The sequence below is a fragment of the Aquarana catesbeiana genome, linkage group LG10 (genome assembly GCF_042186555.1).
Source record: "Aquarana catesbeiana isolate 2022-GZ linkage group LG10, ASM4218655v1, whole genome shotgun sequence".
Lineage (NCBI taxonomy): Eukaryota > Metazoa > Chordata > Amphibia > Anura > Ranidae > Aquarana > Aquarana catesbeiana.
The window spans coordinates 240,922,374-240,943,148 of NC_133333.1; the positions used below are offsets into that span (position 1 = coordinate 240,922,374).

The 20,775-nt window shown below is 42.3% G+C and overlaps 1 protein-coding gene across 2 annotated transcripts in view; it reads right to left on the reverse strand.

The window, feature by feature from the left end:
* The window catches only part of GRAMD1B (GRAM domain containing 1B), a 392,941-nt gene that overhangs the window by 277,438 nt on the left and 94,728 nt on the right, over positions 1-20,775 (reverse strand). For both annotated transcript variants that reach the window (XM_073603510.1, XM_073603511.1), the window contains exon 2: positions 10,306-10,368. In XM_073603510.1, the coding sequence (XP_073459611.1) occupies positions 10,306-10,368 (63 nt within the window). The remainder of the gene's footprint in view (positions 1-10,305; positions 10,369-20,775) is intronic.

The window sequence follows — 20,775 nt, forward strand, 5'->3', positions numbered from 1 at the left end:
CACCTTCAAGACACTGGCGAAAAAACTGAGGCACTTCCTGTATAGGAGGGGTTATATGGGAGGAACCGTCTTACTATTGGTTGCCAGTGTCCAATCACCTAAAGGTAAGCGTATAACCCACATTGTCATTATTATAGTGCTCTGTATCCCGTGATGTACGATAAAGAAAAAAAAATATTTGCAGCTTTACAATCCTTTTCAATCTACATTTAAAAAGAAATAAATTAATAATAATGAATACAAAAAGTCCAACAGAGGTTCTCACTATTAAAAAATAAAAAATCAAATAAATAAAACTTGGGAATTTTTTGAAAAGTTATTTGGCAATATGTGAAGAGAAAAAAAAAAAAAATCAGAGCATATGCATGTTGGACAATGAAAGTCCTAGGTGCAGTTTTAAACAGGATTATGGGAAGTTAGAGGGTGCTGTCAGTGACGGCCAAGGTCCACTACTAAGCCATGGGCTAAAATTACCCAGCATCTGGGTTTCCAATCCAGCTCCACAAAGCTCCATAGGAATGTTCTGTAGAAGAGCGCTGTAAACACAATGCTTCCAGAATGTGTTTCTAGAGATAGTGATGTGACATGGCACTGCCTAGAAATCTACACAAAGCTGGGCCAGTAGAACGTACACTAGCAAATATTATTTTTTCCTTGAACACAGCAAGCAGAAACTCTGCATCTTTGAAATAAGCATCCACACGTCCACAACCAACTACAAACACTCTGCTACTATTATTCTGTTGAAGGATAAATTCACCTTTTAAAAAAACTAAAATGCAAATTATATATATATATATATACACACACACACACATACATACATATACACACACATACACATACATATCACTTTTTTCCCACTGAAAATAGGGGGGAAAAAAAAAAAATCGAGTGTGCATGTTATACGCCGACAGCGTACCTCGGAGGGGAAGGAGTGCTGCCGGAAATCACTGAGCCGTAATTGGCTTTCCACACGGCTCGCACGTCACACACAAAGTCCCGCCTCCGTCACCGGCACTGGACCAATGTTCTATCTATCACAGGAGCTGGTCCAATGGCGATGGCGGAGGCGGGACTGTGTATGCGACTGCCGACCGAGAGCCGAGTAAATAGATAACGGCTTGGTGATTTCCTATGGCAGATGGTGAGTTGCATTGATGGGACAGATGGGCGCAGAACAGGCTGAAAATAGGGAGAAGAGAGCCGATAACCGGCTTCTGTAAAAGGGACATGTACACGGATTATCAGTGTCCTGATTATCAGTGCATCCCAATAGTGCCCACCAGTGCTGCCTATCAGTGCCCCCCATCAGTGGCCATAAGTGAAGGAGAAAAATGACCGGTTTGCAAAATTTTATAGGAGAGTGCAGCGGTGCCTCACGCATTGCGCAGTGGGGACCCGTCGTGAAGCCACAATACTTCACTACCGGGTTCCCTTACCAGTAATGGCAGCGGCAGCATCCGACAGCTGATTGAGACACCAGCTGCGGTGCCGACATCGCTGGACTCCAGGACAGGACCCCCCCAAAACACACACACAGTTCCCATAGCTTATAAATCTTTTTACATTAAAATACTGCCACTATATACTTTTTTTGGCTGATCTGTATACCACGGTCACATGATAAACTGCAGGGTCCACCGGAATGCCAAGTGTTCAGGTAGGACGAGATTTCCACTATAGCCTGTGTCCTCATGGTGTTATGGGAGGCGGATCATCCATCATTCAAGATGTGACACCTCCCCGTGTTCTTTTTTAGTTACTGGGCATGGAGGAGGAGGGAGGGAGGGACTGGGCTGTCATTTAGGATCTGTATACACGCCCATATGTGTGATATCAATATCATGAACAGCTCAGCTCAAACAGGAACTGTTCACTCCAGCAAGAGAGACCAAACTGAGCATGTGCAGGGGGACTAATCTGACTGTTATCTGGCCTTGCCCAGAGGGACCCTGTAGGAGGGGGAGGATCTGTGCATACAGGATCAAACGGCCCTTTTACACAATACAGAGAATCAACCCCTTACGTTCCACTGTGAGTATAACAAGCATGCTATTCTGTATATACAGACTGATTTTACTGTTGTAGGTTTAGTAACACTTTAACTACTTGCCGACCAGCCACCGCAGTTGTACTGTGGCAGGTTGGCACGGCTGGGCGAATCGCCGTCATTATACGTCGGCTCTTTAAATTGATATAGCAGGCATGCCCGCAGCCTGTCCCCGGAGCTGATCGCTCCACAGAGAGCCAGAACGGGGAACTGTCAGTGTAAACAGACAGATCCCAATTCTGTCAGGGGAGGAGGGGGAGAGATTTGCTGCTCCTAGTGATTAGGATCAGCAGTCTCTCTTTTTCTTCCAGTCAGTCCCCTCCCCTCCAGTTAGAAACACCTCCCTAGGACACACTTAACCCCTTGATTGCCCCCTAGTGTTAACCCCTTCCTTGCCAGTGACATTTACACAGTAATCAGTGGCTATTTATAGCACTGATCACTGTATAAATGTCAATGGTCTCCATGTGTCCAATCTGTCCGCCACAATGTTGCAGTCCCCTATTTTGTAGACGCTATAACTTTTGCGAAAACCAATCAATATACGCTTATTGCGCTTTTTTACCAACAATATATAGAAGAATACATATTGGCTTAAAGTGATGAAGAAATTTGTTTTTTTTAACATTTTTTGGGGATGTTTATTATAGCAAAAAGTAAAAAATATTGTTTTTTTTTTTTTCAAAATTGTCAGGTCTTTTTTTGTTTATAGCGCAGAACATAAAAACCACAGGAGGTGATCAAATACCACCAAAAGAAAGCTCTATTTGTGAGGAAAAAAAAAAAAAAAGGACATAAATTTTGTTTGGGTACAACGTCGCACAACCGCACAATTGTCAGTTAAAGTGACGGAGTGTCGCATCGTAAAAAATGGCCTGGTCATTAAAGGAGGCAAATCCTTCCGGGGTTGAAGTGGTTAAAAAACGTCTTCATCGCACCAATTTACAGATTAGTCGTTTGGAAAAAGGTTTACTTGGGGTTACAAACTTCACAAGGTCAAATGCTCTTTTTAGAAGGGTTATAAAATCCTGCATGACCGAACGCTCATCACCACGATCACTATAATGCAGTATATACGTATATTGTGTGTAACAAATGACCCATCATAAGTGTGCCTCCTCAACACACAATGCCACAATTGTGTGGATTTTGCCTGGAGGAAGAAGTGCACGTTTATCCCTTGGCATTATAAAATCCCTTATAAGTACGACACCGGAAGAAAGAGCAAGAAAAGCAGAACTGTACAGATCATAAAACATTTGTTCTGCCGTCTCCCTTCTCATAATAAAGTTATAAGGGACTGCAACTCAACTAATAATATACAAGCAATGTTCATAAGTGTAGATTTGCCATTCATAGGAGAGGAATTCCCAGGCTCTTCATGAGTTTCTTTCCAAGGATATCCCAGACAGCAAGGGGGGGGGGGGGGGGGCACAGAGACCAGTGCCACTTTGTAGCCTTCTCCTGTCATGCTGGGCATGTTAGGAATTAGAAAACAAAATAGGTACATCAACATAGTACAAGTACTTCTTCCCCTTGCAGAAACGTTCCCACTTTATTCTGAAGGAAGTATTTCATGTAAGCTGCCAAAACTGAACCGCCCGGTAATACCAGAGAGCCGTGTCAGCACCACCCAGGAACATATCCTTTATAACACAGGGCATACTGTCTGTGCCAGGAGAGAGTCCGATTTCCGGGGATCAATTCACTTATATCACTTACCAGAAAGGATTAAACTATTTTAAATCAAAGGAGGAGGAATGCTTAAAGCAGTTCCTGCAAACAAAATCACTTCTTAAAGTTGCTGTAAAGGCTGAAGTTTTTTTTTTTACCCTCATGTATTCTATTCCTTTCATGCCTAAGACTATTTCTGACATTTGTTGCTTACAAGTTAAAATCCATATTTTTTGCTAGAAAATTACTTAGAACCCCGAAACTATATATATATATATATATATATATATATATATATATATATATCTATATCTTTACTTTTTCATTTTTTTTTTTTTAATTCATGAATGCGTCTCTTTCCCCCAAAAAAATGCGTTTGAAAAACCTCTGCGCAAATACAGTGCGATATAAAATATTGCAACAATCACCATTTTATTCTCTAGGGTCTCAGAGAGATATATATAGAGAGATTATATATATATATATATATATATATATATATATATATATATATATATATATATATATATATATATATATATATATATATATATAGAGATATATATATATATATATATATATATATATATAGAGATAGAGATATATATATATATATATATATAGAGATAGAGATATATATATATATATATATATATATAGAGATAGAGATATATATATATATATATAGAGATAGAGATATATATATATATATATATAGAGAGATAGAGATAGAGATAGAGATATATAGAGATAGAGATAGAGATATATATATATATATATATAGAGATAGAGATATATATAGAGATAGAGATATATATAGAGATAGAGATATATATAGAGATAGAGATATATATAGAGATAGAGATATATATAGAGATAGAGATATATATAGAGATAGAGATATATATAGAGATAGAGATATATATAGAGATAGAGATATATATAGAGATAGAGATATATAGAGAGATAGAGAGATAGAGAGATAGAGAGATAGAGAGATAGAGAGATAGAGAGATAGAGAGATAGAGAGATAGAGAGATAGAGAGATAGAGAGATAGAGAGATAGAGAGATAGAGAGATAGAGAGATAGAGAGATAGAGAGATAGAGAGATAGAGATAGAGATATATATGAGAGAATTTTTTTATTTATTTAGCAGAGACCCTAGAGAATAAAATGGTGATCGTTGCAATATTTTATGTCCCACTGTATTTGCACAGAGGTTTTTCACGTATTTTTTTTGGGGGGGGGGGGCGACACTTTTATGAATTAAAAAAAAACAAAAAAAAAAACAGTAAAGTTAGCCAATTTTTTGGGTGTAGTGTGAAAGATGTTACGCCGAGTAAATAGATACCTAACATGTCACGCTTTGAAATCGTGCACACTTGTGGAATGGCAACAAACTACGGTACCTAAAAATCTCCATAGGCGACGCTTTAAAAAAAGGTAACGGTTACCAGGTTAGAGTCACAGAGGAGATCTTTTGTTAGAATTATTGCTCTCACTCTGACGATCATGGGGATACCTCACGTGTGTGATTTGAACAACATTTGCGGGCAGGACTTATGCGTTTTCTTTGTTGCCGGAGCACGCGGGGACAGGGGTGCTTTAAACATTTTTTTTCTTATTTTTTTTTTACTTTTTTTTTTTTAAGGAACAATCTGATCACTTTTATTGTTGTCACAAGGAATGTAAATATCCCTTGTGACAGTAATAGGTGGTGACAGGTACTCTTTATGGAGGGATCGGGACCCCAAATCCCTCCTTTGCACTTAAAAGTATTTCGATCACCAAAATTGGTGATTCTGAAAACTGTAATTTCTTTTTTAAAATCGGCGTCATTGGCAGCCGAGTAAACTTGAAGTGATGTTGTGACGTCGCTTCCGCGATTTTACAAATCCGGCTTCATTCGGGTCTCAGCCTAGCGGGCAGACACGTCGGCTGGTGGCTCTGGTCTCTCGGGAAAAGCGGCTCCTTTAGGGTAACAGCCGAGTGGCTTTTAGCCCCATCGGTTGTCATCACTAAAGAGCGAACCGCTGGCTCTAAAAAAAGGGTACTGGGGTGATGCCTGCAGCTGTAGGCATCATCCCGGTATAAGCCCTTCAAGTCATGAATGAACATTTGTGTACGGTCGGCTTGAAGGGGGCTTTGCACAAAGGTAAAAATCCTTCAGTGTACAGCAGCCCCCTCAGCCTCCCCTAATACTTACCTGAGCCCCATCTCAATCCAGCGATGTGCACAAGAGCAGTGGCTTTACTGGGCCTCTCCCTCCTCATTGGTTGAGATGCAATGGCTCCTGCTACTGTCAATCACAGCCAGTGAGGAGAGGGTCTTATGGACACAGAGGGCTGGCTTGGGAGCAAGCATGCCATGTGCCCCCATTGCAAGCGGCTTGCTATGGGGGCATTCAACAAGGGGGAGGAGCACAGAGTGCTGGCGGGGGACCCAAGAAGAGGCGGATGGGAGCTGCTCTGTGTAAAACAATTGCACAGAGCAGGTAAGTATAACATGTCTGTAATACTTTTTTCTAAATCAAATTTTTCTTTACAAAACACTTTAAGGCCCTGTGCACTTTTCACCGCACTAAAAATGCACCTTTCCAGGGGACAAAAGCACATCAAATTTCTTCCCCTTTTAATCCTATATAACGGGTCACATCACTGCACTTTTAGAAGCCCTGCGTGCTGCATCTTTGGTGCCCCGTTTCAAAAGCACACCAAAAATGCAACTCCCATTGAAAAGCATTTTGCCATATGTAGCAAGTTGCCTTACTTGATATATTTTCCTATATACATGTTCTTATGCACATTTATCACTGTTTATATTTTTAGACAGTTGTTCAATCTGTTGCTCTTAAGAACCCCCAGACGAGGACCCTTGAGTGGAAACGCGTAGGAGTACCCACGATTTTTTGGAAACTAGATCTTTTGCTTGTATGAAGAAAGTCCTATCATCCTGTGCAAATTTTGCATTTACTCCATTTTATTTTTTTTTTGCATTAGTGTCTTAAGATTGTATTTAATAATAAATATATATATATATATATATATATATATATATATATATATATATATATATATATATATATATATATATATATATATATATATATATATATATATATATATTAGCGGTTCCTTTCCAAAAGTCCCTTCCAAACCTCCTTTCTGTAAGCATGGTGTGTTATTTTTGGGTCACATGTCAAATGTTTTTTCTCAGGTGACCAGGGATGAAAATGCACAACTCATCTAAAATGCATATGCTTTCTAACGTAACACTTTAAAAATGCAGTATCCCTTTTTGAAAAGCGCATACCACCTTTTTAACCGCTTGCCAACCGCCGCACACATATATAAAAGTCGGCAGAATGGCTCGTAGAGGCAAATGGGCATACCTGTACGTCCCTCTGAATTTGCCTTGCGGGCGTGCGCCCGCCACAGAAGCATGCCCATTTGTCCTGCGCACTCCATGTTCACCGGCGGCCCACGATTATGAGACGGAGAGGCAGAACGGGGACGTGCCTATGTAAACAAGGCATTTCCCTGTTCTGCCTAGCAACATGGTAGGGATCTACTGCTCCCTGTCATCGGGAGCAGTGATCGCTGTCATGTCAGTGGTAGCCCATCCCCCCCCACAGTTAGATTTACTCCCTAGGACACACTTAACCCCTTGATCGCCCCCCTAGTGTTTAACCCCTTCCCTGCCAGTGTCATTCACACAGTAATCAGTGGCTATTTATAGCACTGATCGCTGTATAAATGACAATAGTCACAAAATAGTGTCAAACGTGTCCGATGTGTCCGCCATAATGTCACAGTCATGATAAAAATCGCAGTGTGCATGAGCCCTAACTGAACAAGCTGAAGTTAGAGGATGATTGGTTACTATGCACAGTTGCAACAGATTCTGAGTACTCCAGTTTTAGCAAACCCTAAACCGCCATTTCTTGTAAGGGAAACTGGCTCCCTACTGCGCATGCGTGAAGCGCACTGCACTTTGTGAATGGCCCAGCAGGCAGGGGAAGGAGGAGGGGGGGCCAAACTTCTGGCTGAGTTTGCCGTGTCAAAACCTGGCAACCTACAACACTGCTGTCCAAATGTGTCTCTGTTGTTCCTTTATACAGAGTTTAGGCCCTATAATACACAAAGTACGGTATGTTACTGGCCAAATCACCAGGGGATTTAAAAAAAAAAAAAAAAAAAGCTTAAAGAGGAACTGCAGTCTGCTCACATAATTTGTAATAAAATCATCTTTGCCATTATGAAGTTTCCCTCAATTTAACATATTATTTTTATATATATTCTGTGATTCTGTACTTGCCAAATATGCTGCAGAAATCTCCCTCCACTGAGTCTGGCTGCAACCATTTTAACTGTGGCAGCTGAAGGTGCTGCCTATTCCTGGATTTACACAGACACACACCTCCAGCTCTGCAGCTCTCATTGGCCCTCTTATGACTCACCACCCCCCCCCCCCTTCCTCAGGAGAGTGAGAGAGAGCTGTGTATGATGTCATAAGTCTAGGCTAATGACCGGACAAGAAACAGGAAGTGGGCTGTATAAGGTATTCACTGGCAGAAAAAAAAATGTTTTACTTTCCAAAGTTAAAACAACAACAAGGGCAGAAGATTTAATAGATGGAAAGATGAAAAAAAAAATGACTGAAGATCCGCTTTAAGAAAAAAGAAGAAATGACCGAATGCAGCCACCACATCCAGGGCTGCAGTTAGAATTCACAGGGCCCCCACCCAAAAGATCAGAACAATATTTTCGCTAAAAATACACTGAAATCATTATTAGTGGACACAAACACAACATAACTTCCTAAATTCCTGCCAAGTCTAAAAGATAAAACTGTATTAAGTTAATAAATAAAGCTCTATGTGGGAATGAGGTCTTGGGGCTCATTCACATGGGCGCCGAGGTGTGTACATTCTGAATCAGCGTGTTTTTTTTTTATGTGGTTGCAGCTGTGTTACCCAATGAGGATATAGGAGCTGTACAAACACAGCTGCAGGTGCTAATCTGATGGATGCAGGTGTATGGCCCCCGAACAGACAGTGTGCATTTGGGGCCACTCACCCACACCTGTCAGTCAAATTAAGACCTGCGGCTGTGTTCATACAGCCACTGCAACCTCAGAGTAATGGGCGGCTCCAACTACACAAACCGCTCATTCACACTGTATGGGCCAGAGGACCCGTGTAAATGAGCTCTTCATTTTTATTTACGTTTTTTTTTTTTTACTACATTTAATTTATTTAAATATGGGGGGGTGGGGGGGTGGGGTGGGTGAAATATCAGATCTCTTATCAGATCCCTGATATCTCAGTTTTGAAACAGAGAAAGGGACTGAGGACAATTTCCCAAGTTCCTTTCTCTGCAGCCTCAGCTGCACAGACAGTAAATGAACAGAAAGTGCTTTACACGTAATCTCCTGTTTATTCACACACTGAAGCATAGTAAACAGATGATTTCTATGCTTCAGTTATGAACAAAACACAGTGAGGGCAATTGGTAATTGGCAGGGGCGGCCCGTCTAGTAAGGGCGCACGGGCGACCCCCCCTCGGTCCCTCGCCGCCTTCCCCATCCATGCATCCGACCCCTTACAGTAAAACGGCCCATGGATTCCAATGCGGAGGGGCTGTTTTTTTGAAGCACCGATTACATCCAGAAGCTCTAATAGGCTACAATATAGGGTGAGCTCGGGTTGCAAAGAATGTACTCAGAGCCTATCCAGGTGTGTTACAACAGCGAATCAATATTTGCTGTTGTAACACTGATCCTCCTCTCGGCCAATCAGGAAGCGGGTTTTGACACCGGTGACTAAGATTGGCTGAAAGGACGATCCTATTGGATGCCTAGGAGATGGAGGGAGAAGCCGCACAGCGGAAGCCGCTGTGATGCAGAGAGGACACAGGAGCCGCTGCCCATAGGAGCCCGCAACCTGCCCATAGGAGCCCGCAACCCAGCCTCTGTCCGCAGGAGCCCGCAACCCAGCCTCTGTCCGCAGGAGCCCACCCGTCTGCAACCGATGGGGCAAGTGCCAGGGTGGGTTGCTTGTTTGCCACCCCCCCCCCCCCCCAAAAAAAAAAAAAAGCCACACACACCACCAGCCGCCACTGGTAATTGGCATGGCGGGGGAACCCATTCCCTGTTTGGCTCTCTCTGCAGCACCTGAAAGCTTGTAAGAGGGAGACTAGGAGCTGCAGAAAGCCATACAGGGGATAGGTTCCAGTAATTGTGACCCCCCCCCCCATATACACACACACACACATCACCCTCCCCTGTGCACTGTCCTCTTCCCCCTGTTGCCCGGGTCCCATACAGGAGAACCGATGGTGCCCCCTCATCAGTAGCCCTGACCACACATCTAATGATTGGTAAGCTGCATTGTATTACATTTTGGGATTATTACCACTTTCAGAATGGTATGAGGAGCTGACATGCCTATCAGAACACACAATCCAATGCAATACATTTTATGCCATGCTATTTTGTTTGGTCATCTCTTTTAGAGCACAGCAAACCAGCGGAATTAGTCTGTTAAACATGATTTACATTCTAATGAATACAACACCTATTTCCTGATGAATACTTCCTCCATCGCCGCCGAACTTCTGGGGGCTCCATTATGTCCAATCTGTATGAAAAAGAGGGAAAAAAAAAAAAATATGACTCTCATGAATGGGATATATATTTTTTTTTGTTCTGTAGGAACACCACAAGCTTCACAAGCACAGAATTCAATAGAGAGACAGGCTCAGGACACAGCTGTTTTGTATTATATCTGAGGAGGGTCAATATATTATATTCAGCAGTAAACAGAGCGAACGTTAAAACTGAATGAAAAAACGAAAAATACAATTTATTGGCATATTAGCATAACAGCGATTTTTTTCCCCAAGGTTTGCAAACGCTGAAAAATTTGAATGGCATTGCATTCACTTACATGAGAATGTGATGCTTGTGCAGTGAATGCAAATGTCATCCTGATCATTCATCATTGCTGTGACCTGCGGATTCATTGTGGGTGAGAACATCTATTCTTGGAGATTGTCTGAAACAGGCGTTTGCAGCGCAGTTTAGAAACGTAAAGTTCGCTTTATTGGCCAAACATAAAATAAAACGCAGGACTTTTTCTTTTGCTTCAACTGTGCAAGAGCTCCTTCACACTAGCAGTTGGTGGGCAGTAAATCTCTGCGGTTAAGCTGCGATTTTACCATCCCCAATCGCTACCCCCCCTTTAGCTGGAAAGGCAGTGGCCAGGGACACGCAACATACCTGGGCCACGAGGCTTTGCTTTGTGGCCACAGAAGGAATTCTAACTCGATGGTTTCGAGGGGTACTACTGCCCACCAAAAGCACCCCATTAAAATGAATGGAGCTACTCTGCAATGCATGCAGGTGTAGTGAACTAGTGTGGGGTTCAAGGGGTTAAATCAGGCGGTGAGGAAGCAGTACGCCGCCTCATTGCCTGTCAAATGCTCTCTGACGAGTGATTGGAATAGGGGGTCCAACACTAAAGTGATATAAGGCTCGATTCACCTCTATTCATGTTGCTTTTGGGCGTTTCTGCAGTGCTTTTTGTTGTGCTCTCCGTGTATCCAGACACACATTTTTTTACACGTTTTGTGTTTTTATGCTTTTTTTTCCCCCACTTTTTATTTGGCCAATTTGTTGTTGGGCACATTAAATAATGCAAAACACGTCAAAAACAAACACACTAAAAATGCACTATATGCTTTTCTGCAGTCTCTCCATTGAAGTCTATTGAACCAAGAAAGCAGAAAAGGCTGCACTTTGCATTTAAAATAGTCTCTGATCCTTTTCAAAAATGCAGAGGCACAAAAATGCATTGGTGTGAACATGTTCAATAGGAGCACATGTTAAAAAAAACATGTCCTGCGTTTCTGCAAAGACGCATTGGTATGAATGGAGCCCAAGACTCTGTTCACACCAAAACATGGTGCGAGAAAGGTGCATCTCTTTTCAGGTTTCCCACACCACAGACGAACACGCTGCCCTAGACATGTGTGGGTGCCTTTATTTGTTAATAGCACCCCAACTGCTTCTAGTAAAAGTGGTGCATTTGCGGCCACCAAACCTCATGGTATGGCAGTATTTTATATGTCGCATCATTTTTTTAAATCGTTCCTGTCCTACTTTTGGGGTGTTCCCATGCATTTGGCAGCCCATTGAAATGAACGGGGCTGTCAAAAAAAAACAACAGAAAATGCTCATTCCAGTGTAAACCAGCCTTAAAAGCTTCTTATCAGAACAATATAAAGTCTGTAAACAGACGCAGCTATGCGCTTGTCTCCAGCACACATTTTTAAAGTATAGGAAGCTCACCAACCAGGAACGTCCATGAGAATCCTGGGATCTGGGCTGCACATACTTCTCTCTTCTCTGTACACACCTGAGATCACCTATTTGAAGCAGGCTTGTAGGGGAAGTATCTGCCCTCCCAAATTAACCCACTCCTAACCTTGTCTATGTATGATAGATAGATAGATAGAGATATATATATATACATATACACACACATATATACATACACACACACATACACACACACAATCTCACAAAAGTGAGTACACCCCTCACACTTTTGTAATTATTTTATTATATATTTTTATGTGACAACACTGAAGAAATGACACTTTGCTACAATGAAAGCCTGCAAACAGTTTGCTGAAGACAAGCAGACTAAGGACATGGATTACTGGAACCAAGTCCTGTGGTCTGATGAGACCAAGATAATATTATTTGGTTCAGATGGTGACAAGCATGTGTGGCGGCAACCAGGTGAGGAGTACAAAGACAAGTGTGTCTTGCCTACAGTCAATCATGGTGGTGGGAGTGTCATGGTCTGGGGCTGCATGAGTGCTGCTGACACTGAGGAGTAAGGATGAGCTCCAGCGTGTTCGCATGCTGAACGTGCCGAGCGCGCCAGGAAGTCGGCACAGCGCAGCGCTAATCACAATCAGTGAGACATTTCCCGATGTGTGGCTGCAGAGATCGGGAAATGTCTCCCTACCTGTGATTATCGCTGCGCCGTGCCGACTTCCTGGCGGGCTCGGCACGTTCAGCATGCGAACACGCTGGAGCTCATCCTTACTGGGGAACTACAGTTCATTGAGGGAACCATGAATGCCAACATGTACTGTGACATACTGAAGCAGAGCATGATCCCCTTTCCTTTTGGAGACTGGGCCGCAAGGTAGTATTCCAATATGACAACGACCCCAAACGCACCTTCACAATGACCACTGCCTTGCTGAAGAAGCTGAGGTTAAAAGGTGATGGACTGGCCAAGCATGTCTCCAGACCTAAACCCTATTGAGCATCTGTGGGGCATCCTCAAACGGAAGGTGGAGGAGCGCAAGGTCTCTAACATCCACCAGCTCCGTGATGTCGTCATGGAGGAGTGGAAGAGGACTCCAGTGGTAACCTGTGAAGCTCTGGTGAACTCCATGCCCAAGAGGGTTAAGGCAGTGCTGAGAAATAATTGTGGCCACACAAAATATTGACACTTTGGGCCCAATTTGGACATTTTCACTTAGGGGTGTTCTCACTTTTGTTGCCAGCGGTTTAGACATTAATGGCTGTGTGTTGAGTTATTTTGAGGGGACAGCAAATTTACACTGTTATACAAGCTGCACACTCACTACTTTACATTGTAGCAAAGTGTCATTTCTTCAGTGTTGTCACATAAAAAGATATAATAAAATATTTACAAAAATGAGAGGGGTGTACTCACTTTTGTGAGATACTGTATATACACAAACACAAAGTAGATGAGGAAAGCAGCACTCAGTCAGGCAGTTCAATCTGATCGTCCCACTGACCATATCTAAAGAAAAAAAATCCACAAGATTGCTGCACATAAAATTGTATTGAACTAATTGTTCCAACATATACAAAGCATTCCATGATTTCCGTTTCGGGCTCACGCCCTTCACCAAATCAGAATATATCTAAAGCGCTAAGTATTCTTAGCTCCATTTAAACATTTTCAAACAACACATTTGGAGTCAATTACAGTATGTGATCAATGCAATTCTTTCACTCATATCTTTTTTTTCACTGGTACATAAATGGTTAACAGAACAGATGCCCCTCCAATCATTTCATTAGAAGCTTCCAAAAGTTAGTCTGTTAAGAGAAATATATACACACTATATCACAACCTCATAGTCATATAGACTTACATCTAGGCAAATAATCAATAACCTCATGTGTCTTATCAAAGTATCACACATTAATATATTGATAAATTTAAATAAACAAATATTACTCTAGATCCGTATTTAATTCTTTAGTTTAGGGGCAATAGTATCAAGAAAATGAATCCAGTGTACTTCTCGTCTCTAACAATAATTCCCCATCTCCTCTCCTCCCGTTCTTATTCATCCCCTCCACCACTATATTTTAATTGGGACACTGCATGTCCTTGTTGCACAAAGTGTCTAGCTAATGGTAGCCCCATGTGTTAGGCTGGATTCACACCTATGCATTTTTAGTGCTTTTTGCATTTTGCAGATTTGCACTACAGTCCATGTAACATGGTTTCCTATGGAACATGTTCTGTAGTGCAAATCTGCAAAATGCAAAAAGCACTAAAAATGCATAGGTGTGAATCCAGCCTTAGGGTTTAAGACCAGGTTCACATTGGAGCAATTTGGCATGCGATTTGACATGTCAAATGGCACGCTAAATCAGCAGCTATTGCCGGCAATGACACCGTCCGCATTGGTGCGGCGCCAGCTTTGCACCGATTCCTAAAAGTAGTTCTTTTTGGCGACTTTGAGGGCGATTTCTATAGACATCGGTGCAGGAACCCACACAGGTGTCTGTCAAAGCGAACCCCGAAGTCGGACTGCAGCTGAACTCGCACGATTTCTAACCCGCAGCAATGTGAAGCTAGGCTAAGGCTCGGTTCAAATTGGTGCGACGCGGGAAGCCCTGCGGATCCACTGTGGGGTTAACAAAATGTGGCACAAGTGAAGCAATGAGAATACTTTTCGGATGCACTGTAAAATTTCTACCATAGATACCAACTATCCCTGAGTTCTAGGGAGTTGGAACAAAGTCCCTCTGCCCCCCTCATTTTTGTCTGATGCATTTACATGTATATAAAATACACTATTTACCTATCAAAAAGTCTTTTACAGTGCTAAACCTTTCATCCAGTTTCTAAATTGTTGCATTTGTATATTCTAAAAGCCAAAATAAAGGAATAGTAGTGGTAAAAAAATAAAAAAAAAAAAAAAAAAAAAAAGCACTTGTAGGTTTAACGAATATTTTTTTTTGAGGGAGTGACAGGGGGTGTGCCCTAAGCCTACCTACATACTTTTGCTAATAGGTGTTCTTTCTTCCTATCTCAAAAAGCTGGGAGGTATGCTTCTACAAACTCACCTCAGTAGCAGAGTTTAGCTATTCCTCACCCAGTTTAACCACTTGGCGTCCGCGCTATAGCCGAATGATGGCCACAGCGCGGACCTGACTTTCCGGGAGACTGTCATATGACGTCCTCCGCTTTGCACGTTCCCTGTGCGCACCCTGGAGGGCGTGCGCTGCGATCACCGAGTCACTGAGGCTCGGGTGATCACCAATCCCAGCCCCTTACCACGTGATCAGCTGTCAGCCAATGACAGCTGGTCACATGATTTAAACAAAAGCTCGGTAATCTTTTTTTTCTCCTCACGCTGACGGCATGAGAAGAAAAAAAAAAAAAGCAGATCCCCAGCTTATGTGCAAGGGACATCGGCCCCAAAGAGGCAATTATGCCTCATCTGTGCCCACCAGTACCCCCTGCCAGTGCCCACCAGTGCCACCTATCAATGCCCATGAGTGCCACCTATCAGTGTCATCTAGCAGTGCTGCCTATCAGTGTAACCAACCATTGCCGATCAGTGCTCATCACTGCCACCCATCAGTGACCATCATTGCCACCTATTGGTGCCCATCAGTGTCGCCTCATCAGTGTACATCAATGAAGGAGAAAAATTACCTGTTTCCAAAATTTTATAACAAAATATAAAAAAAATTTACATTTTTTAATAAAAATGTGGTCTTTTTAAATTTTAACAAAAAATAAAAAAAACGCAGAGGTGCTCAATTATCACCAAAAGAAAGCTCTATTTGTGTGAAGAAAATGATAAAAATGTCACATGGTTACAGTGTTTCAGCTGAAAGCTGAAAATTGGTCTGGACAGGAGGGGGGTTTTAGTGCCCAGTAAGCAAGTGGTTAAAGCCTCCTACACGACTGTTTCTATTTCAGTTAATGATAGTTTCAACCTACATATGAAATGCATGATCTTTAGCACCTGCTTATGGCAACTGGTTAAATTATACACCTGACTCGAAGACCCCCCACACACACACTATACAACTTTTGTTGTCCGATTTCCTTTAGATTTACCAAAACCATGTAGTGCAAGGGCCTGCTTGATTGCATACAAATTGAAACTCTTAAAAGTGGAGTTCCACCCAGAAATGGAACTTCTGCGGATCGGATTCCTCCCTCCCCCTCCGGTGCCACATTTGGCACCTTTCAAGGGGGAGGGGGGAGCGGATACCTGTCAAATCCAGGTATCTGCTTCCACTTCTGGAGAAAGATCGCTGCAATCTTGTGCAGCAAACTACGCCATGTAGTGTGTCTGCTCCCCCCCCCCCCCCCCCCGCTGCTTTCTGGGAGACATACAGGTCCCAGAAGACAGCAGGGACCATTCAGAAAGCGCAGCGCTATTCGCGTATGCACAGTAGGAAACAGGCTGTGAAGCCTCAAGGCCCACGCCAGCACCCTGAGCCGAGGGACGGTTGGTGGGCTCCCTGGACAGGCAAGTCCTTATATTAAGACCCCTTTCACAATGGGGCACTTGTAAAGCACCTCTCAAGCCACCCCAGTGTGAAAGCCTGAGTGCTTGCTTTGCAGGACAGGAAAAAAAGTTCTGTAAGCAGCATCTTTGGGGCCGTGTAGGAGCGGTGTATACACCGCTCCTCCACCGCCACTGCCCATTGAAACGAATGGGCAGCGCTGCCGAAGCGCCTGCAGAGCGCTTCGGCAGCGCTGCAAAACAGGTGCTATTAACCCTTTCCTCGGCCGCTAGCGGGGGTTAAAAGCCCCCCAAAAAAAGCGCCTCTATAACAGCGGTAAAGTGCCACTAAAATCTGCGGCGCTTTACCACTAACGGACCCACTACCCTAGTGTAAAAGGGGTCTCAAAGTCAGCAACTACAATATTTGTAGCTGCTGACTTTTAATTTTTTTTTTTTTTTTACCCAGGCGGAACTCTGCTTTAAGGTTTGACCTCATATTATATGGTTTTGGCAAATCTAAAAACGAAAAAAAAAATCTTTAGAAAATTGTATAGTGTATCCAGCTTAATCCTACAAAATCCATGACTGTGTACAAGTGTAAGAATTGATGCTGGTTTGAAGCCAAGGGGGTAGTCACCCCAAATTCTAATTTGATTTAGTTTTTTCTTGTGTCCGCTGACTTTGCATTTTGTAAATTTTAAAAAATTAAAACAGAAGAAAAAAAAATGTTATAATATATATATATATATATATATATATATATATATATATATATATATATATATATATATATATATATATATATATATATATATATATATATATATAATTTTGAAAGCATTCCTATTTTACAGCATTTCGTTACACCTGCCTAAAACTTTTGCACATTACTGTATTTGACCCAAAACCATTATAGTTTGTTTTATGTTACGCCCTTATTATTGCCTCTTTCAGTGACTATAAATTAGGACTCCCCAACTTGATTTAGGACTATAGGGAGACATGAACCAGAAAAGAAGGATGAGAAGCAACACAAAGTTGCACTCACGCAGTATAGCTTTAAGAAATGTAATTAAGGTGACACATTCTGCAGTATATGGAGGGCTGCACAAAGGAAAATGGACGGACTGTCTTTTTGTTGAAGACAAAATGATTTCTGCTAATAAGTATACTTTGCACACACAGAGAGCAATTCTGTATTGTCTATTCCCCTTAAATGTCACCTCTGACTCACGGCAGCAGCTACAAATCCTCAAGTAAAGGACAAAAGGAAAGCGGTGAAACAAAGAACGTGGTACAGCGGAATCACAAAGCTCTTTGTGGGATGTGGCGTGCACAGAATCAGCCACAGACGCTGCGCTTAATTAATAATCAAGCAAAATCTGACTGTGTATTGGGCACTGTACTCCCTGGGAGTCCCACAAGACATGAGTAACTGATGATGATGTACGGCGAGGTCTCTGAGTCACAGGCCAAAGAGGATGTCCATCAAATTCATAAGAACACAGAAAAAGCTTTGTGAAGTTAAGAGACTATAAATCAATAGATGTTCATACAGCAGCCTTCCACTCTGGTACACGGGCACATGCAAGCAGTGAGACCAATTCAAGTAAAAAAAAAACAGCAGAATGGGGGAGCTTGAGCCTGTGTGAGGAAACTTCAGCATGCCGAAAAATGTCCCACTGATCTGTAGCTTAGACATTAGGAATAGAGTATATTCACTGTTGTCACTACTGATGGGGGGAAATGACAGGAGTGGGCAAGAGAGTGTGGAGAAGGAATGTAGCTACCCACTAACAGGAGGTTGGATCACAGCAGGATCCAAGGATTGCCCTGGGGTTGTGGTGATCTTGTGCCCCTGTGTCCACCCTCATAAACGTACTTTGCATGTTGACATCCTGCCTTTTTGTAACTAAGTACCATACATAAATATCCTGTAGTTTTAGTTTACAACGCAATAGATATAAGCGATCAGTAATGTTTTTCTATTAGTGTTTGATACCAAACCCTTTATGGTCCTGAGAAAGCTATGCATTATGCGAAACGTGTTGACCGTTGGATCAGACCTATACACCTTGACCTACATTATATAGGCCATTATACAGTATCTCACAAAAGTGAGTACACCCCTCACATTTTTGTAAATATTTTATTATATCTTTTCATGTGACAACACTAAAGAAATGACACTTTGCTACAATGTAAAGTAGTGAGTGTACAGCTTGTATAACAGTGAGAATTTGCTGTCCCCTCAAAATAACTCAACACACAGCCATTAATGTCTAAACCGCTGGCAACAAAAGTAAGTACACCCCCAAGTGAAAATGTCTAAATTGGGCCCAAAGTTTCACTATTTTGTGTGGCCACCATTATTTTCCAGCACTGCCTTAACCCTCTTGGGCATGGAGTTCACCAGAGCTTCACAGGTTACCACTGGAGTCCTCTTCCATTCCTCCATGATGACATCACAGAGCTGGTGGATGTTAGAGACCTTGCGCTCCTCCACCTTCCGTTTGAGGATGTCCCACAGATGCTCAATAGGGTTTAAGTCTGGAGACATCACCTTTTTTTAGCAAGGCAGTGGTCATCTTGGAGGTGTGTTTGGGGTCATTATGTTGGAATACTGCCCTGTGGCCCAGTCTCTGAAGGGAGGGGATCATGCTCTGCTTCAGTATGTCACAGTACATGTTGGCATTCATGGTTCCCTCAATGAACTGTAGTTCCCCAGTGCCGGCAGCACTCATGCAGCCCCAGACCATGGTACTCCCACCACCATGCTTGAGTGTAGGCAAAACACACTTGTCTTTGTACTCCTCACCTGCTTGCCGCCACACACGCTTCTCAATCCTCTTATAGCCTAGGCCATCTTTATGTAGCGCAACGCTTCTTTTTTAGATCCTCAGAGTTCTTTGCCATGAGGTGTCATGTTGAACTTCCAGTGACCAGTATGAGAGAGTGAGAGCGATAAACACCAAAATTTAACACACCTGCTCCCCATTCACAACTGAGACCTTGTAACACTAACGAGTCACGTGACACCGGGGAGGGAAAATTACTAATTGGGCCCAATTCGCACATTTTCACTTAGGGGTGTACTCACTTTTGTTGCCAGCGGTTTAGACATTATTGGCTGTGTGTTGAGTTATTTTGAGGGGACAGAAAATTTACACTGTTATACAAGCTGTACACTCACTACTTTACATTGTAGCAAAGTGTAATTTATTCGGTGTTGTCACATGAAAAGATAGAATAAAATATTTACAAAAATGTGAAGGGTGTACTCACTTTTGTGAGATACTGTATATAGGTGGTAGTAACCTGGTCCTTTTGGGGTACAATTCTGTTCCAGACCAATAGTTCTGAGGACTGCAATTTTTCAAAAAAGTGTTACTACACTAAGGACCACTATACAGTGCCTTGAAAAAGTATTCATACCCCTTGACATTTTCCACATTTTGTCATGTTATAACCAAAAACGTAAATGTATTTTATGTGATAGACCAACACAAAGTGGCACATAATTGTGAAGTGGAAGGAAATTTTTTTTTACAAATATGTGAAAAGTGTGTCGTTCATTTGTATTCAGCCCCCTTTACTCTGATACCCCTAACTAAAATCTAGTGGAACCAATTGCCTTCAGAAGTCACCTAATTAGTAAATAGAGTCCACCACCTGTGTGTAATGTAATCTCAATATATATACAGCTGTTCTGTGAAGCCCTCAGAGGTTTGTTAGAGAACCTTAGTGAACAAAACAGCATCATAAAGGCCAAGGAACACACCCGACAGGTCAGGGATAAAGTTGTGGAGAAGTTTAAAGCAGGGTTAGGTAATAAATAAGTACCGTATATACTCGAGTATAAGTCGTTCCGAGTATAAGTCGAGGCCCTAATTTACCACAAAAAAAAAAAAATGGGAAAAACTTAGTGACCCGAGTATAAGACCAGGGTGAGAAATGCACAGCTACTGTAAGTGGAAAAGAGGGTCAACAATGCCCATTTTCAGCCTCACTGTGCTCATCTGCATGCCTCATTGTGCCCATTTGCAGCCATAGGTCCCCCGAACTTCAAACTGGGTAGTTAAGGGTTCCTAGATGCCCCCTAGCTGCAGCCAAAATTTGAGGTCTCTGAACCCAAATGGTCCCGAAATGACATTGCTGCAGATGGACACAGTTGACCGACTTTGGGGCCCCGTATCTCGGGGCCACTTAGTGCTAGGAACCCC